Source organism: Rousettus aegyptiacus, unplaced genomic scaffold (assembly GCF_014176215.1).
Source record: "Rousettus aegyptiacus isolate mRouAeg1 unplaced genomic scaffold, mRouAeg1.p scaffold_m13_p_1, whole genome shotgun sequence".
Taxonomy (NCBI): domain Eukaryota; kingdom Metazoa; phylum Chordata; class Mammalia; order Chiroptera; family Pteropodidae; genus Rousettus; species Rousettus aegyptiacus.
Genome location: NW_023416284.1, coordinates 118,894,160 through 118,918,007, shown reverse-complemented (window position 1 = coordinate 118,918,007; position 23,848 = coordinate 118,894,160). Strand labels below are relative to the sequence as shown.

Here is a 23,848-nt window from a genome sequence, read left to right as displayed (position 1 = left end):
TTCAATGTTTGTTCTTAATAATCAGCAATTAAAACTGGTTATAAATTTGCCTTTATTTTAGTTTTGTATATATTAATATTCTTTGGAATATATGATCATACATTTTCAGTCTTTTGAGAATTAGAAAAATTATATTTCCTTGTATGTTTTGCATTGACATATATTCATGAGGACAACAAAAATTTAAGGTTAATAATTTTTCAAGATAAAAAAATCGTTAATTAATGGTTCAATGTTTTGAAGAATAGGGGGAAAAAGGAAATTATTTCCAAAGGATATGTTCAAACATTAAGTCAATTATGGTGAGACAGTTCAAAATGCCTTGTAAAAAATTATAGACTCACAAAATGAGTATTATGGACTTTGTGGGTTTGTCAGGAAAAGCTAACAATATGGGGAACTCTACGCACAAATATAGAAAATATCTCATTGGCTATAGATAATTAAATTATGAAGAAAATGGAAGTTTTAAAAATATATCAATTATTTTGACCAAGTGTAATGTTAAAATATTCCACACTTGCTTGATTTTTAAATAAAAGTTGGAATTATCCACAGCTAAAATTATAGAAAAAAATATTCTATTCTTAGTAGAATAATAAAAAGTTCATGTAGACATGTGAAATCATTACTATTTTGAATATCACAAGAAGATGAGTTTGTTAGTGACTCCCTTTAAGGAAATACTACTCATTAAATTAGAATTATTAAAAATAAATAGTTCTACCATTAAAAGGAAATATTTTTACTTTATATTTTATTTCTAAAAATGCATATCAATAGTTTTTGATACTACGAGTTAAATTGTGGAGCTTCTAAAATGTAAGGAAGAAAATTCGGTATTCAGGTTTAAAAAATTAAGAAAATTTGAAAATCTAAAATGTATGCCCATAATTGAAGAAAAAAACTATTCATGTTAACATGTACTGCATGAATGTATAAACTTCTTTTTAAAACCCTGCTAATACATGTAATTTACTAAACTTAAGAAGTAAGTTTTTTTAGCCTTACCCAATAGGCCTTGAAACAATAATTTCAACTTGAGGTTCTGATTTTGATTCTAAAATAATGTTGTAAACTTCTTCATTTGTAGCTCCCGGCAGGGGTTTACCATTCCATTCTAGAACTTCATCCCCTTGAATTTAAAAAAAAGGGTATTTTTTTACCTTATATATTCTGTTTATTTTTATTATCTTTTCTCTTGTTTACAAAGAAATGCAAAACATATACAAATAGTTTAATTGTCTAGGCTCCACTCACATAAGAAAATTGATTGCCATATAATGTCAGCTAAATGATTCTTCTAAACACTTTTTTCTTCTTCTTTTTTTTTTTTTCTTTTTCTTTCCCCAATGAGTACTACTGGTCACTGGAAACAGTACAATACAAAGCTACCTTTATCTTTTGAAATATACCAGAAATAACATAAAAATAATCTCATGCTATGGGATGGAATTAGCACAGCTTATTTGGAAACATTAAAAAATAATAATTAGCAGCATGCCCTCCATATAATAAATGTAGGCGCGTCTAAATGTGAAAGATTCTTATTAAACTCTGCATAAATCCTTCTTTATTTTGGTAGAAATTGCAACTGACATTTTTTAGCATGAATTTTCCAATTAAAAGTCATGATTCATTGTCTTCATCAGATGCACAACAGAATAAAAATGCATGAAAGGACTTGAAGTCATACCCATAGGGTAACGCAGGTAGCTATGGCAAAGTTACAAAGCAAGCAGATGTAAAACTGTTGCATGACAGTTAACCCACTTCCAGATGTTCATAACATACACATTCTATACATAATATATATTGTGAGCATTAAAATGAGAAAATATTTTTAATAAAAAATTAAGTTAGTTTATTAAATATTCTAAGATTAATCAAGGAGAGTATATAATAGAATGTTACAATCCATGGGCTAACAGCTTATTGTTATTTTAACTAGAGTTTTCACCATAGATCATTTGAGAAATATTATTTACTTTCATTAAAATATTTAGTGTAGATTTAGATCCCAAATGGTTCTCTGTCCAGTACTTTTCAATACACAATGGCAGACTCAGTTGAAATATCCCAGCCTCAATGATATTTTGAGGTATATTAATTTTTTGTTTCTGCTTGTTTTCTTATTCTCAGTGTCTATAACATTTTAATAGCTAAGTAAATATTGGATGAACTAATGAATCAACATCAATCATCATTATACATTTTACAACTAACCATAAACATAAAATGTTTTAGTTTTTAGCTAGTTTTTTTAACTATAAAATTTTGTTTTAATAGGACTATTTTAAAGTAACTCTTTTTTTCCCCCAAATGTTTGCTCGTTCAAAAGTAAAAAGTATATATTTGAAAAGCACACATAAAAGAATATGGTTATTACCAATAGTTAAATGACTTCAAATAGTTTGACCTAAGAACTTCCCTAGCAATATTTACCAAATAGGCAACAAATATACTTTACTATAAAAAAGAAATAAAAGAATCATAAATTTAAAATATATAAGGAGTCTTTTAAATATTTCTGACCAAGAAAGAAAGTTTGCATCATGTGACTGTATTATGTATATGTGTATGTACAAAAATATTTTCTGAAACAATACTTACCCTGATATTTTCTATTCTCTTATGTTCTATTTCACTTTTTTTAAGATGGATGAAAACTAATTATACTACCCAGTAACATGTTGCAATCAATATTTTGCAAAAGCTCTGAATTATAAAATTCTTCTCTTTATAGGCAACAACCTGGAAGTATAACTTTAATATCAAATTAATTTAATATGTGTATTTATTTACAAAAAAGTATCTCCTAAACCAGGAGGGCTCTTTAACAATATTTACTTGTATGTGAATAATGTCTTCAGGCAGGGATGTAGATTATGATACAAAGAAGAAGAAAAGACTTTATCTGTCATTAAATTTTGTGGGGAAGAAATATAGAAATGATTATCTTTTATAAAATGTCATATGCAATGACAGGAATTCATCTGAGGAACAGAAGTAGAGCCAGGTAGTACCAGGGAGGTAGTAATTAGTTACTGCTCCAGGTAAGATATCGGGAAACTCTTTAGAAGACAACTTTAGATGAGTTTTGAAGGATAGAAAGGACTTCAACAGGCAGAACACAAGAGCAGAAAAGCAACAAATGCCGAACAAGGGTCATGCTAATAAAAAACATAGCACTGTAGTTTTATATGCAAACACAAGAAAAAATAGTTCCTACAATATAATGTAAGTCAAGCAGAATATATGATCTGATTTATTAAAATATTTTTTTCAAATACATTGATTGCTTCAGGTGAAAGTACAAGTATACTAGAATGCTTCATATTTACTTAAATTGAGCTTTTAACATTTTAGTTTCTTAAGCTTTAAGCGCATAGCGTGTTAGTTAAAAATAATCATTAAGTGATATAGTATATAAAAAAACCTTTCACTGATATTTCTTAAGTAATCGTCTATTAAAACACAAAGACAAAATCAAAAGGCATTATGTTTATAATCTGATTTGCAAATTCAGACTTCTGTAAAGTTATCTTACATTGGAGTAGTCAATGAGATATACTTTCTAAGACTTTTGAGTCATTAAACAAGCAAAGACTCAGTTTACTAACATAGTCACTCGTCGCATTAGATGCTGAATGATAACTAGTTCCTGATAAGAAAAAATAGTGCATTGCTATCTCTGCACATCTTCAAAGCTGTACATATAGTAAATAAAGAAAAGTCTCTTATTTGGATTTTCTCCCTATGCAATACCTACATATCATGTTATCAAAAAAAAATGATTTTGAACTGATATTCTCGTAATCAATTACAACAAAAACATCTAACAGAATATTTTTCTAAAGGTCTCAACAATTGCAATATTAAGATATAAAAACTAATAATAGCTCTCTTTCTATGTACAGTGCATTATTAATCCTTACTTTTACAGTTTGGCCAACTCTTTTTTTTATATATGTGTATAACTGTCTGGAAAATGCATAAGCAAACACTCTAAGATTTCTACTAAACTGTGAATTAAGCAGCAAAAATATATTATGATTTTAACTAAGATGAAAAGTAAACAATTTGTCAAAAATAGATTTTAAAGTATGTTGCTACTTAATATGGTAGATTTGATTAAATTATTTTGTTATGTCATATTAAGGTTACAAAGCAACATAATACACATCTTTAAATACCAAAAAGTAATACAATTGCATGAGTATAATGTCACATTTAAATTCAAAATTATTTTATTACATAATCTGTGTAAGAAATGTGATTGGGATTATATTTTATTAAAAACACTGCTACTATTAAATAAGTATTTAGTGACCACTATGAAAAATTTAAGTAATTATTATAGTTGAAATATTAACTAAAGTATTAAACAGTGTTTTTTTTTCCCCACAAGGCTAAGTCGTTTATATTTTTGTAGCAAAAATATGAAATCATCTACAAAAAAAGAGTAATTCTTCAGCATTTTGCATCTATTTATTTTTATATAAATAAAAAGGATTCCTACCCTCACTATCTCTAAACCTCTACTGATGTATAATTACCTAATTGCAAATTGCAAATATCCATGTTAAGAAAAAATAAATCTTTATTAGTGCATTAAAATTAATTATTTACTAATTAGTTATTTAAAATTAGTTATAACTTACCCCAAATTGAAAACTACCAACTCATGCATAGAGTACACATTGTTTAAATGTTAAAAAAGAAACTTTACCTGCTCTTAAGTGTCCAACTACATCTGCAAGGCTACCCTTCTTTACTTTGGTGATGAAGGCACCAAGGCGTCCTAAGTCAGTCATTTTTCCACCAACAACCTGAATAATTATAAATTCATAAGTTCCCAGGACTCATATTGAAACATAAGTTTATTAGGAGTTAATCATATAGTCTTGTGTGATGTACTTAGTGTAGGGACATTAATGAAGAGATAAAAAGTTTTGATTAAAGGAGTTGACAGTATTGTTTTAAAAAGAAAACATCTCATTACATTTGAGATGACCATGTACCCTAAGGAAGCTTATGTACTGATTACTTATATTGACCTAACAATGCAAGGGCACCATAAATAACGCATACCTTTAGAAGACAAGAGTCAGACCTTCCCAAGCAATAAGTGTTTGACACTGTTTATATTAGGGTTCATTGTTCTTTATCCTCTCAATCCATGTCCACCATTTGAATTATATTTCTATATGTAGGTAATGCCCCATTGTCATATCAGATCTTGATCTCTTTTGTATATTTTTAGAATGTAGGTCTAAGATATAAAAACTAGGAATTCGAATCAAGAACAGGCCATTTTTGGGAAGCAATTTACCATGGTCAAAGAGTAAGAGCCTAAGTTTATCTCTGTTACTGATCATCTGAATGACCTCCTAATATGAAATATATGTGTTCCAATCTAACTCTGAAAGTCTGAGTTATATTACAGGATATTTAACACTTTCATCTGGCTTTTCCATTGTAACTAAAATTAAATATATCTGAAAGTTTCTAAGTTTATTTTTTTTCCAGTGCAGGAGCTACATATGTATACTTAAAAGCGGGAGCGATATTCTCAAAGGTTGAGGTTGACCCACAATTCTCATTGACAGGCCCATTACTGGAGGTGATCGGAATTATTTCATAGCAAAAGAAATTAATGGTAATAATAAAGTGATACCATTAAATACATTAAGGGGAAAGAAATTCACTTTGATTAACAGTCAATGATTTTGAAGAGGTCAAACTATTACATGATTGTAATACAACCTCTTGGTGAGTAATTTTAAAATCACATTTTTGAATGTTTCCCTAAGTTTCTGAAAGCAAATAAAACTATGCGATTTAACACACATACATATGTGCATACATAATAAAACAAAATGTATATCTTTTTTCTTACACTAAAATATAATTTTTTATAATTTATTAGTTTTAATTATATCTGTTAGAAGTCAATTGTTATTTTTAAAAGACACATTTTACTTTTTTAGTATTACTATAAATTCTATTGCATTAGGAAACAATATCTTTAATGATGTTTTACATTGCTTGTCAAGATATAAAATTATATAGTCCACATTATTTAGCTTTATCACTGTCCATTAAAACATTTTTCAATGCAAGAATGGTCCTTGAACTTTATATTCAGAGAAGAATTGTTTAGTTTTCCTATATTTTAATGTAGTTTCCTAATATATCTATATGCCATATAACAAAATGGTTTTAAGATATTAACCTAGATGAAAATACTAAATCTACCATAAGACAGCAAGATATTCATAAGATATATTTACTAGAAGGACTTTATTTGGGAAAGATGAAGATATTTAAAAATCAGTGTTAGAAACTTTGCTAAGCCCAGTCCATGGTGTAATTCACTCTTTAAGAAATATTTTAAACTAGAACACTTACTTTCAGACCCAGTAATGCACCTGAGTCTTTGGGCATAGTTGTTCTCTTATTAAGAATAACACGTCCAATCAATCGGTCCCCCTCTTTAGATGGTTGCCACGTTACAGGATGCTATTAAAACATGAATAAAATTAAAGAAGATAAGTTGTTTTCCTTCTAATAGACACATAAGCATTGGTTGTACCATGATGTGATTTCCTCAGTTAAAAACACTCTAGAGAAAAATTTTGGGCTTTATCCTTGGCTTAAAACAATTTTCAATTATAGCTACGGTTTATTTATACTATACACTTATTATACTAAATGGTTCTTTTTTATTAAGTTTATTGGGTTGATATTGTTTATTAAAATTATTCAGTGATAACTTTTTTATTCAAAACTGTTGTCTTAAATAGGTTTTAATTAAACAATTCAATAATACATCATCTGTATATTGCACCACCCAAAGTCAAATCTCCTTCCAACACCATATATTTGACCCTCTCTACCCTTTACTACTTCAATTCTTCCCCTCTCCCCTTCTGGTAACCAGTAAACTGCTGTCTCTGTCTAGAAACTTTTGTTTGTCTTGTTCATTTGTTGCTTTCAGTTTTATATCCCAAATGAGTAAAATCATATGGTTCTCAAGTTTTTCTAACTTATTTCACTTAGCATGATTATCTCAAGACCCACCCACGTTGTCACAAATGGCAGTATTTTGTCTTTTCTTAAGGATGAGTGCTATTCCACTGTATATATGTGGTTCTAAAAGTAGTCAGCAACTAAATACTTCTCTAAAAATAGTTCTGAAATTAAATTAAATTAAAAATATATATGCTTAAAGAAAACTAACTCTGCATTTTGAGTTAATGTTGATATCATTAACCAAATAATATCTCACTTCATATAGTCATTATTTAATAATTGCTTTTTACTTAATTTAAATTGATTGTAATTATTCAGTGATAACTTTTTTATTCAAAACTGTTGTCTTAAATGAAATCAGTATTTGCTCTAATAAAATAAATAATGGAACAGAATACAATTATTATCCATCACATATCAGACAAAAGACAATGAACAGCACACATTATTCCCAAACTCCAAACTCTCCTTTCCCAGGAAGCTTACCGAACTAATTGGTGATGTTTCCCGGCTATGCCACGTGGCAGGATCCAACCAGTAATAATCCAAGTCACCTGCAGAATAGGAAAAAATAAACGGTGTAATGCTTCAAAGTGGAAAATGCTTTAACCACTTTAAGTACAACTTCTTCGATCTATAAAGTAAAAGGGATTGTGAACATTACATGTGTATAATCCCAGAAAGATACATTGGAATAAATGTTGTGTTACCAATGCACTACAAAAGTACTAAAGAGCTTCCTTTTGCTCTCATAAATCAGGCTAGAAACACACATAAAAAGTACAGAAAGTACTGTGTTAATCCACCCTACTTCCCCTTGAATGACTATACATACCAAAGCACTGCCTGGTATGTTTTGTGCCTAAAATTTTATTCACCGAACTGAGCAAGTACTAAAACTTAGTGCCTCCCTTTCTATTTTTCTGAACTATGCCATATCTTTCAAAATTATTCTCTGGCCGCTATCCTCTTCCCTCATCAGCTGAAAAACAGGACATACAAGTTTAGCGCATAGTGTTAATTAAATATAAAGAATAACTTTTATCAAAGGAGTACATATGAATCACAATTTTACTAAAGCTATAAAATTTTTTTTAAAAAAATCTAACTTTGTAAATATAAACTTAAGAAACTTTGAGTTTTATTTTTTGGCTTAAAAATATAATGCTAAAGAAATGCTGAGAAAATAATAATTAATGGAAAGTAGCAGTGCTTTCAGTATTTGCATAGGAAGAAAGGACATCATGGGCAAGCCATGTGTAAAAAATGACCTTCTACATTTTATATATGAGAATAAGTCAATGAAAATTTTTCTCCACATGGATCTGGAAAAAGAAAAATTTAAGAGTAAAACTTGCCAGCTAAGAGTGAGATGCCTAGCTAACTGTTGGGAAAATATTTGGCTGATATCTGTGAAGGTCAAAAGTAAAGACTTTTTATGTAGATGACAAACAGGAAAGCTATAGGCACTATAAAAGAAATATAAAAGTTTAAAATATACAGGCATAAAAAAAACACATACTTCAATTTCTTAGTAGCCGTTCCTCTTTTATATAACATAGAAAAGTTGATGAAGAATGTTATAAACATTACAATAAATACAAAAATGTTTTTCAAAAGTCTGTAGATAATTGCAGCGTATTCTATGAAAGGATGAATATTAGACACAGCATTAGCAGAAACCATATTCTGTTAACATTAGCTCCATATGGAGCCCATATCTTCTCAAAATCATACACTTTTAGAATACATGACCTGGTGCCAATGGTTATAGATTTTTAATTTTCAACTAGACCACCTCAGTTAATGGAATATAAGGCATTTGTTAAAAAGTTTTTTTCTCTTATTTTCTCTGTTTGCAAACTTCATATGCTTATTTTTAAAGCTTCTGTGTCTTTAGTATTATACCATTCCTCTTGAAAGAAAAACCATTTTTCTTATCCCTAATTTCATTATCTCTCATTAAAATATAATATTGTGCTTAAAGACAAAAAAATTTCTAAAATCTAAATATGTAGTTTTAAACTATATTTATCTTCTTTCCATACAATTACTAGTCCATAAAGATATTATTGACTTTTAAAGTACTCTAATTTGTCTTTATAAGTCATATTTCTCTATTAATGTTATAAGCAACACTAAACAAACTTCCTCCTAAAATATTCAGTATTTCATTAATATAAAACACTTTCCTTGATTATTTTTCTAATAGGTGATTAAAGATATTGATTTCAAGTGGCATGGCTACAAAATGATAAATTCGTGGTATTTGCTTATGGAATTAATACAAAAGAATTTTGGGTCTAATGTTCAATATAACTATAAAGAAAAAAATTTACTATTATCACTAATTTAGATCCAGGAACTATATCAGATGTTCAAGTCTACAGAAATGGCTCAAGTTGATAAATAACCAAATTCAATGATGTGTTGTAATTTTAAACATTATTTTTGTGAAGATATTAAAAAGACTTTCATCCTATCCTCTGTGAAAAAATAGGTTAAACTTAACACATCATCACATAACTTACACTGCACAAATAAAAATCAGTCAAATGACATGTGAGCCTTCTGAAAGACAACTAGCTTTTCCTAAATCCAGGTAATTATGATTAGAATATGTAACAATTCATAAATATGCATCTCTATGATTTAAAATTCTGTATACTATGATGTATAATGTCAAAGCACAATTGATTCTAATAAGACCAAAGTCATTTAAACAAAAACACATACTAAATAGCATAGACGCACAATTGAGTGTGTATGAGTATATGATATCTGTAACGAGGAAACCATTAACTAATTTCATACATTACATATCTATTTAACAACTTACATTATAGTTACACTTGATCAAGTGGAATGTTCATCTAATGTGCAAAGTAGTATAGGAAAGCTTATTTCACCAAAACCTTGAAATATTTGAAAACCTGGACATCTTCTTTATCTCCAAGAGAAATACACACCATATTTTTAACATCATTATAATGAATAGTGATTAAAGATGGGACTCAAACTAATTACAAGATTGACTCACAGTAACTCCACACAATTCCAAATATACATTCATAACTGTGATACTTGTCATCTCAAAAAAATATATTATTTTTCCTATTTAAAATATTGTCATTCAAAAAAATTTGTAAAATTCACAGACTAAAAATCAGCAGAATCATCCTTCACAGAGATTTCTTATGCCTCTTAAAATGTTTCCTCTTTTATTTTTGTTCACCCTCTAGAGTAGGATGTGTGATGGCACTAAAAATTAAAAAATCTACTTCCTTATAGCACAGTACATAGGCAAATTAAAATACTGGACAAAAATATCTTTATTGAATGTATGCAGTGTGTACACAAAAATCAACTCCATTCTAAGAATGGGGTTTTGAGACAAGGTAGGCTATTTTTAACACTGAGTACCATGGTTAGCCAAACGGAATTAATAAACACTACTTTGGTTATAATGTGATAAAAATACTTACACATTTTAACTCATTTTAATATTTTACAAGGACATATTTTTGTAAAATCCAAAATCTAAGAATTGAGATAAAATCTCTGATCAATATAATAAAAATACCACTTTGAAATAGAAGTCTATTTTACATAATTTTATGTCTACAAAAGGTGTGTCCATTCCTATCACTAAATTACATATAAATTATATATAATAGTGGAGCTACCTTTGGAATAAATAGCAATAATTTGTTATGTGGCAAAGTCTTAGAAGGCCTAATTTTGCCTAAATTAAATTGGCAGTCAGAGATGAGAAATAATATTATTTAATAAGACTTACTTCTTAGGTATTAAAATAAAATGGGAAGATATACTTGTTAAATTTAACCATTAATCATATAATCTGTGAAATAAGGCCTATATATAAACACTACTATGAGTACTGATGCAAAATCGCAAATGAATTATCATTGTTCTAAGTTCCTAGTATAGTAGATGTAGTGGTCCTCAAATACTTTTTGGTGATTTCATTCCAAATCCGCAACAATGTTCACTTCGCAATTTGATGGTAGGTAAATGCTCCATAATTAGGTAAGAGAGATTTGTGTCCCTTGAGTGCAAGGATGGAGGCAGGGCTAATGGTATCTCTAAACCATTGGTCTTTAGTAAGAATTTCTTCAGTAATTCTATAACTTAAATTCCAATTTCTGGTTTGGGCCCAAGACACACACACTCTAAGTGTCATTCTTTGGAACAATTATGTTATTTCCAACCCTTAGGGATCCATTTGAGTGTCAGTTCTCTAAATGCATGTTAGAAATTTCGCTTTCAAAATTCTTTGTTTATAAAGTGCTCTGTCTGCTTCTATCATAGAATCAACAATACCACTTGCCCTCTCTCTCTCTCTCTGGTATATAAACCTGATGGTTCAAGTAAATGCATCAACTATTATTTATTAAGTTAATGAGGTGTCAAAGATGTTTGTATTCAGAAATTATTTATACTCAATAGAACCTCCAAAGTTGAACTACCTCTAGAGAGAGATTAAATATTTGCTTGAGGGCCTGTGATGCCATCACTGTGTTTTATTTATAATTCCAGGGCACAGAAAAGGTGGCTAAGCAGCTGATCTACAAAAGGAAAATTTCTTTTACATATTTGGTAGAAGTGGCACTTTTCTGGTTATATGCCCCGTTTGGTGAAGCTGAGAGCTAATTTTTTAGAATGCCAACTTTACCACCAAACAGTTCTACAAAGTGGTGGGATGGAACTCAGCATCAATACTTCGGGTTGAACACTGAGCATGGTCATTCAGGTAAACCCTCAGCCTTGGAGGTAACAACTCCTATAGCATTCCATTGTTATTTCACAGGTAGGATTTGATAATGTACGTGAAATTGCTTTATAAACTATAAAGTACCACAGAAATGAGCTGTCATTAGAGTATAAAATATATACTAAAGAATATTTCCAATAATAATGCTAATAAGCATTCCTGTCAATTCTAATGCCACGTAAAAATTAAGAGATAATTTTTACCCCACAGTTTACATATTTGAAATCTTAAATAATCAGAGAACCACACTATATTTTAATTTCTATATTAAAAATATTATATCTTATCTGATATTTATAATTAAGCTGTTTTTTATAAAACATAAAAACCAGCTACTGTGTAAGAAACAGCATTGTACCAGAAGTTGGAGACTTGTGATTCTAATCCTAACTCTGCATTATTAGATGCATTATCTTGACAATAGCCCTTGACTTCTATAAACCTTATTATCTTCTGTAAAATGGAGATAATGCCACTTTCTCCCAAAAGTTTCATGAGGATAAATGAGACATGCCAGCTTTGTAAATTATATAAAGGGCTTCAGAAATAAATTGTTTTGCATAATTACATAATTAAGATTAGAAATATTAAATCATGGTATTGAAGATCTGATTTATAGTTGAACAGCTATCATAACAAATATATAGGTTAAAAATCAGTAGTTTCTGCAAATTATGCTTTGAAGTGGGCTTACAAAAATCTTAGTCACTTTGTTTATAAAAATTATTAACTGGCCTGGTATAAACCAGATGCTCAAGTATTCAGAATGAATAAATATTTCCTTAATTCCAACTGTTAAAGGATGAGAAAAAGGGCCATGACACATAGAAATAGTAACAAATCTTTGTTAATTTCTACAAAGCCAATGAGAGCCTAAGGGATTAAGAATATAGTTACTTTTATGGTTAAATAATGTACACATTAAAATGTATGCAGATTAACTCCTAATCAAAAATATCTGACTGTGAAGTAATTAATTTGGTCACCTGGCACAATGTATCCTTAACCTAAAAATAAGCTTTTTGTCATTTCTTCTTTATACGATATTTTTTATCTGAGAGAACAAAATACATGTGGTACATAAACTAAATATCTGAGACTGAACTTCTCCAAATCATGAAGCAAGTAGGCTATTTTATCTCCTTGTATATATTTTTTTCCTAATGACTCAAGATATCCCTAAAAATGTTTCTTTGAAACCAGCTTGTCTTATACTTTAAAATTTGTTTGATACAAACATTAGTTATGAAATACATCTTAACATTTATATTACAATGTATTATAAGCTTCCTAACTTTCTAAGATTTCTTTTTTAGTTCATATTCCTAACAAAACAATCTAAATAATAACAAGATTGACAGTCTTAAGAAAACAACTGTGAATTTAAATATCTAATTAGGTCACCCTGAATGATGGGGCTTTAGGAAAGCACAGAAAAGTTTGTGGGTTTACTTTAAATAGGCTAAATAGCATAAAAAGCTATTTTAGATGGTAAACATTAGTCATCAGTTTAATTTTTCCTATTTTGAAGGTTATATAAATTTATATTTTTGATACTACATGAAGCTTTAAAGTTCAGAAACACTCCCCAAACACCATGATGCTCAATTACATCGTTATTCCTTACCTCTGCACTGACCTGGAGCTACAGGCCTCAGAAATTAATAAATGAAAGTTCTTGAAAGTTTTGAACAAACCACACACACACACACACACACACACACACACACACACACAACTTTTGTGCCTAAGTAAGAGTATTCATGGTCTTCAGTAAATCTAGTCCAGCTGTACTTTATCTGTATTAAATGACAACAAAAATGTATCTGACGAAAAGTCTAAGATCATTGATAATAGGACAAAAAGATCTCCACATATAATAATTTAGAGAGGAATAAATTTCATGTGTAAATATGGTTTGTGGCCTAAAATGACTGAGAATTTTTCCCCCCAGAATCTAAATACAGAATAGTAAAGTACCCTGAAGAGCAAATCACAAAATAAACAATCTTAGGGAAATTTTTTTCTTTCTTCCAACACAATGACTCTTCATAAATAAGAATTTGGGAAGTGCTGCACACAGGAGGGAAATATTTTACTGCAACTTTCCAACTGACCAGGCTTCCACATTGACACTGAGTATTCCAGTCACGTGGGAGAACGGGTTGTCACGTGCAAAGCCTCGGAATAACCAGCCAGGAAACCCTGTGGAAAAAATCGGGGTTTATTTGTTTTCATTGTTTGGGGACTGGATGTTAACCACAGGTTTAAGAAATTGTAGTGCTGGGCTACTTCACAGCAGATATTAAGAAAGTACTCTAGATGTAAATATCTTTGATAAAGAAAAATGTTAGTCTTTATCCAGACCTCACACCAAGGTAACACTAGCAAAATGACGTTAATTTGCAATAAAAATTCTGAATGTCAAGTCAATTCCTACCTGCCACTACATCCAAATACATGGAAATGAAAAATATGGAGATCGATACATTACCATAGTTTTAATGATATAAATAAGAATGACAGTCAGACAATTATAAAGATGAATTTAAGGATATCAGAACAAAATGAAAGTACTTATGAGGGATTGATACTACTTATAATTTAAAAATATATGATTAAACTACCAAAGAGAGGAAAATAAATTTATTTTAGCAAACATTTTTTGGTATATAAAGAAATAATTTAAAACCAGAGATCCATTGAAGCAAATAACTATAAATATTATTTTTCTTTTCTTTTTTGTTTCAATTTTTATTTTTTTTCTTTGTTTTTATTTTGGCTATGCAAACAAATAGCTTATAGACATATTGAAAGTCATCTTTTTTTTTTTGTTAAGTTGGAAATTCCTTGACTGTCTGTGGGAAATCATTAGAGATAGAAATCTGGAGAACATTTTATGCCTCCACATTGTTCTAGAGAAAATGCTAAGTATCCATATTCGTAAACCTTCAAAATTATGGCCATCAGAAACTACATTGCAAAACACTGCAAGGTCACTGGTCCAAATCTCTGTCGCAGTGCAAAAGTGGTCAAGCTGTAAAAAGGACGCCCTTTCAACTATGCTCTAACTCCATATGATGGAAGATATAAATCAAGAAAGAGAAATTACAAAAGGAAATGGAGAAAATAACATTCATAAATGCATATATATAGCACATATACTTTTTACTGCAAAGCAGACTAAGTTAAGTGTGGTCAAAGATTAACCTAATGACTGGAATTCTCTTCCAGAGTTCCTAAAGAGTTAAGGTTTGGATTAATTAGTACTTTTCCATTATAATAATTTTAAAATATCTTCATCTTATATTAAATTTTCGTAACAAAGACTGTTACTTTAAAAAATCAAGAAGTTTCACTGGCCTAGACCTAAAGTGCTCAACACAGTTTCTTGGCTTTTTCACAAGTGCTTTCTTAAGAAGAGTGGGATGGCCTTCTACTCAGGAAGCAAGGCAATCCTATGGCCAGAGTACCTGGATGATTAAATCAATGACTCCACAATTACCTAGCTGTACTAAACTATCCCAGGCACACTTCAGTTTTTGAATACAATGTCTTTCAATATTTTCGAAATGTTTATCTAAAAGCCATATCTACAGAGCTCTTAGAGATATGCAGTAAATGAATTTAGATATTCTAAAATCTAACTCTCAATTAATCCAGATCATCAGACAATCATGTACCTGGACTCCAGTCTATTTTGATATAGTCCCTTTCCCCTTATTGCTTCCACGATTCCTTTTATATATTGTCCTTCAACATATCACTATTCGGATCACAGTGATGATGTTACACATATGGACAATGCTACTGCTGTTGATTATCTCAAGAAACTTCTCTCTGGTGTCAGTACCAGGAAAAATTAGTGTGTACTTAAACAACTGGTTTGTTTTTATTGTAATGGAAGCTGGAAATTTCATAACTGATGAAACTTTTTTCAAAGCCATGTGTTAGAATATTTACAGTCAAATCTGCAACCTAATTTTTCTATCCTCATTCTCCCTCACCCATCTTTTCTACACATTTTTACCTTATTTCAAATGCCTATGTTTTTACATTTGGTACCCACCTTAAGTCACTTTTGGTATTAAGGTAAATTTTAAAGTGGGAATTAAAATAAAATTAAATGAATATGCACAAAATTAATTTAATATATTTATTGTAATTTTTTCATCAAAATACAGATTTTTTTCCATCTACCAATCTCAAAATATCTTTGATGCAATGAAAAACAACTTAAAAATGCAATGAATGTGCAGGTATTAGCTTATCCATAGCATAAACAGTAGAATTCATTGAACAGCAAATTATCTTAGCCTATTTGGAAATTTTGCCAATTAATGGAAGGCAAATAAAAAAAGGCTTCTCATCTAGCAAAAATCAATATTAAAAATGTGAGCTCATAGAGTTTATTCTTTCAAAAATCCAGTAGGTCTTCATTCATGATTTTGCAGTCACATTCAAAAGAGTTAATTACTCAACCACACAGGACCAATAAAGATGCACACAGCTGAAGGGCAAAAGGGCTGGCACAGACAAGCACATTGACAATAAGAATCCACAAGAAAGAGCACCAGGAAATTAAACAAAAGAACACAAACAAACAAAAAGCAAATCAAACTGGTTAAGGGCCCACCTGCCCTTAACACTGTGATACTGTGAATAGCTCCTGTGAATATAACTGTATTAACAGGCAACAAAATATTGATGTTAAGAAAATAGTCATTAAGGAACAACTTAAAAAATGACTATGGAACAGAAACTTTTATGAAAGTTGGATAAAATCAACTTTTCAGACTTCCTAGTTTAAAACAAAAAAAGGTAGAGTAATGTATGTTCTAATGAGAAAGATTTTAATTAAAGTAATATAAATGAATATCATCAATAGCAACAAGCTGGCTGGCAAATATTTAGTATATTGGAAAACTCAGCTCTTCAGAATGAGAGATTCAAATCTAAATTTTTATAATTCCAAAATTAAATCACTATTCATCAATGCAACATAAACCAGAAACATGTCGTAATTGTTCATCAAATACTGTTTAAGATTTACAATATATTAAAGGATTCAATGCACTATAGATATTAATTCTTATTTTCTCCATTTGAATGTTCTATTTTTTGATATTTTCTGAATGTCAACATGGGAACTACAGAGTTAACTACTCTTTGTATAATGACCTACACAAAGAGTGGCTGAATTGTCTTCTAAAGATATATAACCAAAATTAATGTCTCTTAAGTAAGAGTAAAGCAAAGTTAATGAAACTATCTCTTCTAGGATTTTGATTATGTAACTGATTTAAATGGTGAAATTAACAGATATTTGGTGAAAAAATTGTAATCGAATATTGTTAGCATCAAAATCTAAAATTTTCAGTGACATTAAAACTGAAATTTGAATTCTTTGAATGATTTGTGAAAAAGATAAAACTAAATGTTATTTCAATAATGTTAAGAATAATTTTTCTTATGTATTCTCGAATGAAAATTTATAAATCTATACCACACCTTTCCTTATTAAGATAGTGATATCACTTATAAATAGTCAATATCTTTGAGTAATTTCTCCCAATAAATATGAGCACATTTAAGATTTATAGAATAATCCCAATGATCTTAACAATATAAGATCATATATTGCATGTGATTTCCATATAAACCAACACAAATATTAGCTAAAATGCCTTACTGACCAGCTAGAATGATCTGGAGAAATGGATAGACCCACAAAAAATATTAAATTATTACAGTGATTATAATGGTTTCAACATTAAGAAAAATTACCATTTACCTTAACTTTTCCCAAAATATAAAAACATGTATATTTTATATGTATATTTTATAAAAACATGTATATTTTATAAATTAAAGGCTTATCTACATGTTAAAAATAAAAAAATCAGTCAATAGTATTTCCTAAACTCAATCTCATTTTCTATCTGTAAAACTGTAAGCAGCATTTACTCTTAGGTATAAAATGCTTATTATCCATGTTTCAAATATATTTTAAAGAACTTGGATTAAAATAATTGTTTCAACTGTATTCTAATGGCTAAATATTCATTTTTCAAGTGAGAAACTCTATATTACTCTAGCCTGTCTATTTTCCTATTTTTACTGTTGAAAGGGATAAAAACATGGAAAAAAGACATCTTGCTGTCCTTTATAATTTTACTTATTATCAAGAATTTCCATAATTCTATTTGTTTTCCAAAGTGATGCACTACTAGTTTTCATGACAAAAATTACACACACACACAAACACACATGCGCACACACAGATATTTGGGCCTACTACAATCTTTGTTCAATGTAATTATCATTGTATCATACTTTAGATCAAACATTCAGATGTGTAGTTACTACCCAATGCAAACTGTATCCACTGTAATTCAGTTTCATAAAAACCAGGCATAGCAAATGTGGGGACTAAAGGTACAACGTTCAAAGATTTTGTATAGCAAACTCAAGAGGGCCGACTTAAAGCAAAAATGCCAAAAACAGATCCTTCTCCTTATTATAAACCATGGATTTCTCACCAATACTCTAAAGGGTCTTACAGATTAAACAAATATATTGGGGGTTCTTATTTTGTGTTCAATTTTTCCATCACTTTTATGTCACTGAATAGCTCTGATGACAGTACAATCTTGTAGACTAAAACAAACCGTACACAGAAATCTCTATAACTAAAAGTCTGATCTACAAGACTAGCTTCTGAAGTCATGGAATCACGTTTTTGTCAAAGAAGCCAATTGTCAGGAGAAAACTATCTGTCAAGCCATTCCGAACAGAAATAGCCTTTAATTACCATTCAGATACAGATGAAATAATGTTGGTGTATATAAAGAGCAGTTCCCTAGTCACCAAAGTGAAAGCATTCTATATTATATTTGAATTTTCAGTCATCCCTAACCCCTGTTCTTACATTAGTGTATTTGGTCATTTATTTAATTTTTGGAGAGTTAATCTTGGAGTAAATTTTTTCACTAAGATGTGAAATAACATTGCCCATGAAAATATAAAATGGTAATGAAATTTTTTAAGCAAAAGCACTTCAAAGCAGGTCTTGGCTTTATTCATTAACCAAAGAAGAAAAACAACTTAACCTTCATGTAGGCAAGACTTACTTCTACCGCTGAAAGTATTTTGTGTGATATTTAAAGTAAGATTATAACCTGGGTTATGTGGCCCCTTTGATATGGTCCACACACATAGAGGAGCCATCTACTCTTTAAAATTGTAGATAAATTGTGTACATAATGTTTTTCTATGGAGAACCTATTGTTCCTTTTATTTCTCTGAAAGGGCCAGTCATCGCTCTTCAAATTAAGAACAAATGGTTAAGGGGTGGGACATTGCCATGGTGCTTTACCTTTAGCTCCCAAAAGTATCCTCTTTTGCAGGTCCTCTACCTCAGCAATATGCTTTCATTAAGACCCCTATTTAAGTTAGAAACTTAGGAAATTAAGAAACCATACTCAGAGAAAATGAGCTTTGTGTAGAAGGCAAGAGAATTCACCTCAGAAAGCACTTTTATGAGCTATCAAGACTCTAATTAATCATATTTTTTAAAAAACCTTTAATATTGTTAGGCAAGAGAAATTACTGTATACAGATGGGCTAATATTTCTTCCCTGATATGTGCCTTAAACAATTTCAAAGACATTTGCTAAAAAGGAAAATACAGAAAAAAAATAACAAACTTAATATAACCTAAATAAATTATTAGAAAACATTTTCAAAATAAAAGTAAAACATCGAAGTGGCTAAAAAATTGGTCCAATTTTGACCTGTCAAGCTTCAAGGGCTAAGCATTCTCTAGAGAGAGAGAAAAAAAAAAACATTGCAAGGCTCCCAGCTTGTTATCAAAAAAATCTCAAAAGTTATTAATAAGTCTAAAATATCTGACATGTTATACAATTAAAAACATGTTAGAATAATCCGCTGTCTATAACAATCGATATGCCCCCTTTTCTGAAGTCAGCTTTGAAATGTGTTCAATATTTACAGCTCATCAGAATAAGAACTTATTTTCCAAGTCTTTAAAACTCACACCACTTAACATAAAACCTTCTTGAGACAATAGATTTAAATTAACTAGGCATTCAAAAATTGTGGTTGCATTTCTGCAAGGAATTGGTCAACTCATTATGTGACAATTGTCTTTTTAAAGATAAAAAGATGGCTTAGTTGAAACAGGCTATCCAAAAGCTAAGCCTATTTTTCACTAGCTTATTATTTACAGGCATGAAAATAAGTATTATAAAAGTCTTCTTGATGATTAATAATATTATAATTACCTATTTTTAATTGATTTTTCCACTTTATAATTTGACATGCTTCTTTCTAGTCTCCCTGGCTTTAGAAAATTGAGAAGAACATAAAGTATTATTTAATTATTAAAAATGTCTGTGGATTACTGGAGACCAAGTATAGGGAGGAATATAAACTTGCTGTTCATTGAGATTAATTTAGTCTTTGTTTTCTAAATTACTCCCACTGTTTCTCTAACAGAACTCTGCTCAGGAACACTCACAGGCACTACTTCAAAAGGAAAACATCTCTCAAAGAGCTTTCTAACTCCATAGTAATAACTGATAGCATCACATAAAATCAGAAAGTTGGAAGAGACCTGAGTAGATGATCTCTGTACAATGGAGAATCTCTTTACTGAGTTATTGTCATCATACATATATATGTGTAGAGGCTAATACTCAAACATATGGGTTCCTCAGAGCTAAAGAGAGAAACTGATCACATTGTTTTGTTTTGTTTTTCCATGTCTTTGTGCACAGGATATATGTGGTGGAACATGAATCATCATTGCCTCCGCCCTTCTCTCATAACGGTGGATGTCTATCATGGAATAGACCCAATAAGGATGATCATGAACACAAGATTCATGATATATATCAACTAGCAATCATCAGCCACTCTGTAAGCACATGGCTCAATTTACAATAAAATCCTTCCATTCTCTCAAAAGATATTTAATTAGTTTATACTCATGAATGTTAACTAGCATCTGATTCAGGCGGCAATCTGATTCGGGCTTTTCCAAGGTGGAGGTGGATAGCTGCTTCTTTTCCAGTTGCCTCTCCATTTTTGAATTTTAAGCTTGTCCTCAGCAGAAACTAGACCTCTTGAAAGTCATTTGCTGAGAAGAGCAGGCTGGAGCTTTCCCCAGCTGCCCTCAGCGGTACAAACTGTACCTGAGAGGGAGCGAGGGAGCAGTGAGGAAGGCTCAAGTGCCTGGCAGGCTTTCAGAGAGCCCCAGCAGCTCTGCATCCAGGACCTTATCAGGCTGCGGCATAACACAGGATGCCTCTTTCCCCTCCCAAGGAGTACTCTGCCAGTAAGTGCCCTCAGGACACCTCAAACGTGCTCAGTGCCTATCTGGCAAGATGGTTACAATGGAGCCAAAAGATCTGCCAGTTTCATATAAAAGACATAATCTCCCTCCCCAAAAAGCCTCAGCTGCTAAACCACTGCAAAGGAAAGAAAAACAAAAACAAAAACTAGAAGACTTCTGTTTCTCTCCGTTATTAAGAAAACTGTATGCCTTTAAAATTTTAATAGTAGTGCCTTTTTCTACACAGCAATCATCAGATGATCTTCAGCACCTGAAAAATGTTATGCCATACCCACAGAGAATAACATAAGAATCTTTTTTCAAGCTGGCAGAATAGAATAGAAACAAGAGCCAGAAAAAGGTTAGTTACTCTGTCACCCAAGGTCGCACACCCAAATCTTGACTCAAAAGACTGAATTTCCCTTCTCTGCTTTCTGTCTGGGCTCTGTACTCCCCTTACTGAACAGTGTTCCCTCTAGTCCCCAGCTCAGCATCACACAAAAACACAGGCATTTCGACAATGTGCTCTAAGATCAGGACTGTCAGTAAGGAGAAACCAGGCCCTGACAGTTTTTGTCTAAACATTTCAACATAACAATCTATACATAAACCGATATCTTTCTGTCTATGAAGATTAAGCCCTGAAGCCTTCTAATTTTAGTGAAATTCAGTAAACAGGAAAAACAGCTGTCTTTGATCAATGAGAAAAGGAAAAAATATATTTTCTAAATTCATTGTATAACAGACATATATCAAGTTAAGAGTTAAGTACTAAATTGTAGGCAATTTAACATACACTTCAGACATTCTTTTAAAACATGAAACATGAAAATAACTTCATATAACGCAACGAGCTGATCACCACTGTATTCTAAAATAATATATTGTATAATTTTCATATTCAAAGTAAAAAATTACTTATTCTATACCGATGACATCCACTTAAAGCATTTTAATATCTTACTCTTTGGATAATTAAACACAGTCCATTAATTGTACATTTATGCATATAATATTATAGCTTAAGTTTACCTGTTCTCAAGTGCAATGTAGGAAGTAGTAGAAACTGCAGAAACCCGGCAAACATAACAGCAGCATCAGAATGGTTAAATAAATGCTACTAGCATCAAATCACTAAATTCTAGCTAGCAATAGCAGTAAATCCATAACACAATAAAAAATCCACCCAAATGCAAAAGAAATTTTAAATAAAATTCTATGTGTTCCTTGCATTCTAAATCAAAACCCCCCAAAATTCTGCAGTGTCCAACATTATACAATGGGGACACTAAACAAGACCGTAAGTGCTGCTATCATCAAAGCATCTCTGCAGTGTACAGATTCTCATTGATTACCGCATTAATCTATAGTGCTCTGTGCTATACTAAAGAGGTTTCCACTGTAACAAACACCAAAGCTCTAGTAGGTCCGTAATTAACCATTTCCTGAAATAATGCACAGAAGATGCTACCTCCTTGTAGGCAGAGATGCAAAATGCTGTGGTCCCTTAAAGCTAGCACAGGAGAAAAGATTCAGACAGATGCCTGAAGAGCTCCTCCTATTACTCCCCCGCCACACACATTCCCTCCAGTGAATAGCCATGAGGTAAGATGACAGAGTCAAGGAGACCCCTGCAGGCTTGTGGACCACTGAAAACTCACCTGAAGTGACTGGGCCCCATTATCAACCACTGGCAATAGCCCTACCAAGCCCTCTGTAACAGATCATTTCCCTTGCAGTTTCTCTATCTGAGAGGTCTTTCTCAGTCCAATGACAACTGGCATAAGGAAGCAAAAGCAGGAGTACAGGAGTGATTGTTGGGAACAAGGACAAAAGTGTTTCTCCAGGCTGTTCCGGTATGGCCAGCCTAGTGCTCTAGTGGCTCATCTCCAGAGGGCAAAAGGACAATCCCAAACAGGTTTTGCCAGGGAGTGGTGGGGAGGGGAATCTCATATTTCCAATATTTTAAAAGATACAGATCTTTGATGACTGTAGAGCAGCAATTCATAGCCTAATTTTTTCCCCACTGAGACACAGAATCATTACTTTCATATTATGAGAACAAAACAACAGAAATTATGTCACTTCCCCAAATTCATTTTTTATCATGGTACATAAATCAATTTCCAGAAACAACAATGAACAATGATACACTACTCTAATCCACTAGGGGATATTATTGAAAAGTAGAGGCAGACTGCTTTTAGTTTGCTTTAGAAGTGAAATGATCAAATGATCAAATGATAATAGAGGAAGAAGAAAAAAACCATCATTCATTGATTTAAACAAAATGCACTGTGTTTACTTAAATCATATATACTTATAAAAAACAATTATCTGATAAGAAAAAAATACTGAAACACAGATCATCTCATCATCACCAAACCAACAGCAAAATACCAGCCTCAAACAAGTTGAATAATTTGAACAGTATTTTTCTCTTTAAAAAACACGTTTTTAGTCTCCAGTTAGTCTTCATATTTTCTTTTCCCCAAACTTCCAGCTTTAAACCAGCTAGAGTCAAAACTAGCCAAGTTGTTGCTGGGAATGAGAAAGGGAAAAAATATTAACTGAATCACTATTATGTGCCAAAAGGTTGCATTAAGTATGTTAATTTTATTTAATTCACTTATTTCTCACAAGCACACTGCAAAATC

General features: G+C 30.9%; 1 protein-coding gene across 49 annotated transcripts in view; it reads right to left on the bottom strand.

Annotated features, from left to right (window-relative positions):
• The window catches only part of RIMS1 (regulating synaptic membrane exocytosis 1), a 414,008-nt gene that overhangs the window by 139,332 nt on the left and 250,828 nt on the right, over window positions 1-23,848 (bottom strand). For all 49 annotated transcript variants that reach the window (XM_036219329.1, XM_036219333.1, XM_036219350.1 and 46 more), the window contains 4 exons: window positions 7,525-7,592; window positions 6,415-6,525; window positions 4,733-4,832; window positions 1,012-1,135 (listed from right to left, as the gene is read on the bottom strand). In XM_036219329.1, coding sequence (XP_036075222.1) covers window positions 1,012-1,135; window positions 4,733-4,832; window positions 6,415-6,525; window positions 7,525-7,592 — 403 coding nt within the window. The remainder of the gene's footprint in view (window positions 1-1,011; window positions 1,136-4,732; window positions 4,833-6,414; window positions 6,526-7,524; window positions 7,593-23,848) is intronic.